This window comes from Poromitra crassiceps (genome assembly GCF_964638095.1).
Source record: "Poromitra crassiceps genome assembly, chromosome: 1".
Lineage (NCBI taxonomy): Eukaryota > Metazoa > Chordata > Actinopteri > Beryciformes > Melamphaidae > Poromitra > Poromitra crassiceps.
Window position 1 is genome coordinate 126,732,897 of NC_139623.1, and position 5,225 is coordinate 126,738,121.

General features: G+C 42.2%; 1 protein-coding gene across 3 annotated transcripts; it reads left to right on the plus strand.

The window, feature by feature from the left end:
• The first annotated feature begins 395 nt into the window (after positions 1-395).
• LOC310779002 (CD209 antigen-like protein D) lies at positions 396-3,617 on the plus strand. 3 transcript variants are annotated; one of them, XM_083639487.1, is made up of 6 exons: positions 417-529; positions 1,799-1,888; positions 2,013-2,633; positions 2,809-2,948; positions 3,123-3,223; positions 3,337-3,617. In XM_083639487.1, the coding sequence occupies exons 1-6, from the start codon at positions 418-420 to the stop codon at positions 3,458-3,460; spliced, it is 1,188 nt and encodes a 395-aa protein (XP_083495613.1). In that variant the 5' UTR covers position 417; the 3' UTR covers positions 3,461-3,617. The 3 variants fall into 3 exon arrangements, with proteins under 3 accessions (XP_083495614.1, XP_083495613.1, XP_083495615.1); XM_083639488.1 differs by lacking the exon at positions 1,799-1,888 and having other exon boundaries at positions 396-529; XM_083639489.1 differs by lacking the exon at positions 2,013-2,633.
• Positions 3,618-5,225: the final 1,608 nt, after the last annotated feature.

Below are 5,225 nucleotides of genomic sequence, written 5' to 3' on the forward strand. Positions count from 1 at the left end.
TTAGAATATAATGCAACTTAATCCTCATCCCATAACCCACAACCTCTGGCAACCTACTGCCAAAGTTGCCCCCTACCAGCCCACCCTAATGTAGCAGGCTAAAATCGGGCCTGGAGAATACTTTACTACTGTAATTGGACTCTACTGTACTGTACTGTACTCTACTGTACTGTACTGTACTGTACTGTACTGGACTGGACTGTACTGTAGACCCACATTATTACATGCATGTAGCTGTGGCATGTGTGTTGGAGACAAACGGCCCTGCCTTAGCGTGGTCTAGAGGTGTGACTTACCCATAACTGCCCTGCCTATGGGGTCTAGATGTGTGATTGACTCAAAAGGCTGACAGAGTTGTGTAACGTATATAGAGTCAAAGAACAAATGCAGAAGTCACAAGCAGAGAGAGATGCAGCAATGGCGAGGTCTGCCCGACGACGAGATGAACTTGAAATAACTGAGCTCAACGACGATCCTCTCGTGACGGCTAATTCTGCTGAGAGGCGTCAGCGGGTAGTCAAGAGACATGGTAAGAAAAATATGGGAAGATCATTTGAAGATGTCACATTTCCTTCATACATCCTTCTTACATTCCTTGATTCAAAAGCAGTGAGCAGTTGAAATGGGATTGTGAGCTGCTGTCCTACCAGGGATTCTGCTAGGATTTTTTTATGGCCGGCCAATTAAGCCGGTATCGTTCCAAAATTCCGGCCTTATAGAATATTTACCGGCCCAGTCAAAATGTAGCAATTGAAAAAAGATCGATTTAATATTTTTTGAAATACATAACATATTTTTAGCAAACACAATTTTCATTTTAAAATCATTTTTGTTGGCGTTTATTTGTCTGTGCTTGCAGTGCAAAGGGAGCAAGGCGAGCCTCACCGCTCGTTAATTAATTAATTCGGTTCGGGTTTGAATTTAGGTTCAGAAATAATATTTAAACAGCAATAAAACACACAAAAACAAAGGCTATGATGCAATCATCCACAAAATTTATTTTATCGATATAAGGGCGTCTTCTTTGCTCGACTTGGTGGCTTTAGTGTGCTGTTTTATGGCACTTTGCTGTCGCGTTATGAGCAGCTGATGTGTGGTGCGCAGATTCTTTCAGATTGATAGTCTTTGGTGAAGCCGTTTTTCTCACCCACCTTTTCACAGATGGTGCAGAACATTTGATCTTTTCCCTCCACATTTTCACGTGTGGGAACTTATCCTGTCATTCTGGGTTAAATATTTTGTCTTTTTTGCCTTTGGCGGCCACGGTCGCAGTGTTTCCTCTTCTTCTCAGGAGTAGCAGGAGCTTGATGCTTTTCTGTCGTCTTTCTGGCCTTGACTGAAATACTGAAGCACCATCATTACGTTGAAAAAAGAACTTGCCCAGCTATGTCTGCTTTGCCATTTTTATCTTGTCAAAGCGTTGTCAGCCGCCCGCCGCGGCGGGATGCTGCTGCAGCGCAGTGTGCGGATGGTGAATGGCGGACTACAGTTAAAGAGACAGCGTCGGCTAGATTTGTCCTTTTTTCACCAAACATAGACTCCACATAACAGCGGGGCGAAAATATATGAGGCTATATATACAAGTCTATATTTAAGTTGTAGCCTATTGGCAACATCACTTAGGCTAGAGATCACACAATATTAGGCTAGTTTATATAACACATTTATTTATTTGGCATATTTCCAACCAGGCAATTGAGCCGGCGACCTCTTAATTTACCGGCCCACGGGAACAAATACCGGCTAAAAGCCGGCTAACAGAATCCCTGTGTCCTACATGTGAATGTTTGTTCTGCAGAGGGAAATGTTTACAAGCTGGTCTTGGTGAGCTTTGGGCTGCTGTGTGCTACACAAGCTGCTCTCAACGTCTCTCTGCGTCTCATCGTGCGTGAGTGTCTTTCTATTTTCAATTCCTTATGTTTGGTCACTGCCAAGAGAAGCAGATATCTCAATTCCTCCAACCTAGAAGGACTAATTCAAGGAACATGGTTTTCTCTGACAACTGCTTTCAGATAATTCAGATGTGCAGAAGCTTGAGCTGCTGAAGATGGAGAGAGACCAGTTACAGACCAGTTACAACAACCTGACTAAAGAGAGAGAACAGTTACAGGCCAGTTACAACAACCTGACTAAAGAGAGAGACCAGTTACAGACCAATTACAACAGCCTGACTAAAGAGAGAGACCAGACCAGTTACAACAACCTGACTAAGGAGAGAGAGCAGTTACAGACCAATTACAACAGCCTGACTAAAGAGAGAGACCAGACCACTTACAACAGCCTGACCAGTGAGAAAAAACAGTTACAGACCAATTACAACAACCTGACTGAGGGGAGAGAGCAGTTACAGACCAGTTGCAACAGCCTGACCAGAGAGAAAAACCAGTTACAGACCAGTTTCAACAGCCTGACCAGAGAGAAAAAACAGTTGCAGACCAGTTTCAACAGCCTGACCAGAGAGAAAAACCAGTTACAGACCAGTTCCAAGAGCTTGACCAGAGAGAAAAACCAGTTACAGACCAGTTTCAACAACCTGACCAGAGAGAAAAACCAGTTACAGACCAGTTTCAACAGCCTGACCAGAGAGAGAGACCAGTTACAGACCATCCTGGGAGATAATTTATGTACACAGAGTGAGTAAATTCTGATCATAAGAAGTTAAATTATATCATTAAAGCATGTGTGAAAGCAGTTCGCATATTATTTTATTGTGTGAGTGTGATCATTTAACACGTTTTGTTTTGTTTTGTTTTGTTTTGTTTTGTTTTGTTTTGTTTTGTTTTGTTGTGTTGTGTTGATTTGTCACAGCCCAAACGTATAATTGTTGGACTAGATTTGACTCTAAGTTGTACTACATCTCTGATGAGCTGAAAACCTGGGAAGAGAGCAGGCAGGACTGTCTGAAGAGAGGAGCTGATCTGGTGATCATCAACAGCAAAGAGGAACAGGTGTGTGTGTGTGTGTGTGTGTGTGTGTGTGTGTGTGTGTGTGTGTGTGTGTGTGTGTGTGTGTGTGTGTGCGCGCGTGCATGCGTGCGTGTGTGCGTGTGTGAGTGGATGGGTGGGTGGTTAGCTTGCGTGTGCACGTGTGCATGAACCCTCTAATTGTGTCTCCACAAACAGGGCTTCCTGCTTGAACTATACAGGATCGTGTGGATTGGTCTGACAGACAGAGATGAAGAAGGGACATGGAGATGGGTGGATGGATCACCTCTGACCACAGCGTAAGATCTCATCACATTTGTTCTGACTCATTGGTGTGAGACTTCAGAGTCACTGTACAGTATGGATGATGTCTTCACCACAGGGTTTGACTCCTTGTCCTCCTGTGTTTCAGGTACTGGGGACAGGGGCAGCCTAAGAATTACAACAACGCAGACTGTGCTCAGTTAACAGCATACGGATGGAGTGACCGGTCATGTGACAAAGTTAACAAGTGGATCTGTGAGATGAAGGTGTGACAGGTCCTCAAAACAGCTTTGATTTAATAGTGCTGTATTAACATTTACCTAAATGGCTTGAAGTCAAAAGGGTGTATAATTGCATTATAGTAGATTTGATACGAGAGTCAAGACTCAGATCAACTGCTGTTACAGCTGCTGTCTCTCAGTATATAACATGTTTACAGTACAGTTTATATCAGTGGTTCTCAACTGGTTTAGCCTCACGACACATATTGTTCTGTAGTCATTATCACGACTCAAATTTCAGAATTTTCCCTTGCCAAAAATTTTGCCTAACTTTGGAGCATTATTTAGCCCTCTTTACGTGTACCTCCGAAGTAAATAGCCTCACTGATGCACGTTGGAGGAGAAAAAGGTGTTTCAACAAACTAATCAGCAAACATTGTATCAAAAATATTCGTTTTCATGTTAAGATGACATAATAGTGAAGCTGTAAAGCATTCCTCAAAATGTGAACGTCACAACGAGGGATTTATTTTGAAAGAGCTAAAGCGGACGACCTACCAACCATTCTGGCTGACTTGTATCGGGTCAGTATAGTCTCATATCTATTGACCTCTCGCAGGGTTTTTCATCATATGCACATGCTTTGTTTCACAGTTGTATTTCGGACTCACTAATGCAAACAATCTGTTTCACAAATGCACACGCTCTGGTTCACAAATGTAATTTTTATGCAAACTTGTAATATAAATTCGGAAATGCACACGCTCTGCTTCACAAATATTATTTTGAAGCACACTTGTAATATAAATTCACAGATCACTGCGAACCAGAGGATGTGCATTTGTAAAACAGATTGTGTGCATTAGTGAGTCCGAAATACAACTGCAAAACAAAGCATGTGTATTCGTGAAAAACCCTGCGAGAGGTCAATAGATATGAGACTATACTGACCCCATAGCCTTGACGCAGTCTATGTGCCTGGGACTATACTGACCCCATAGACTTGACGCAGTCTACGTGCCTGGGGCTGTGCTCGTGAGCTTTGTGGGGTGCACTCGTGCATGACGACAAGAGACACTTTTCTCTCCGCAAGAAAGTCGAATTTCAGCCTGTGGGAACAACTGAATCTCATTGACTCACGCTGGAAAAGGGGCGGCAACTCACGGAAAATCAGGGGTTGGACCAATGCCAAGATTTATATGGCCAGGCGGAGCAAAGCCACCGCGTAAAAACCCACCTCACTTGCAGGGTCGCTCTATCGGGTAAACGGCCCGGCTTGGAAACTTTTAGACTGAAGAAAATGTCACTAGTTTGTGAATATTAGTGGGATTTTTGTCCAGTCTAAAAGGGGCTATAGTATGAGGATGTTCACTCTGGCTTTAAAAATGAACCAGCTACACCCTCTGAAATACACTGTACAGTTTCCAGTGCTATTATTATTTGATGTGATATTTGCTATTTTTCCTATATTTTAGTTGTTTTTAAAAGTAACTACTTTGAAGTAAATGTTGTCTAAATGTAATGAGTTAATCCCAAATAAGAGGGTGTCAATATTAAGACAGAATTGTATAAAATGTATTGGGTCACATTTGTCAAAATATTTAATGCACAAAATGTTTTCCTGTCCACCACCAAATGCACACAACTTGAATACATGTCATACAATCAACAAATACAGACCACACAATACAAGTTGGAAGTTATATATACATGTATTCACAAATTGTCAAATCTGCATTCACAAATCTCACCTGGATTCAGTTGCATTTCAATGTGAATTTCTCAGATGATTCTGGCCCTATAAAACCAAACTTTG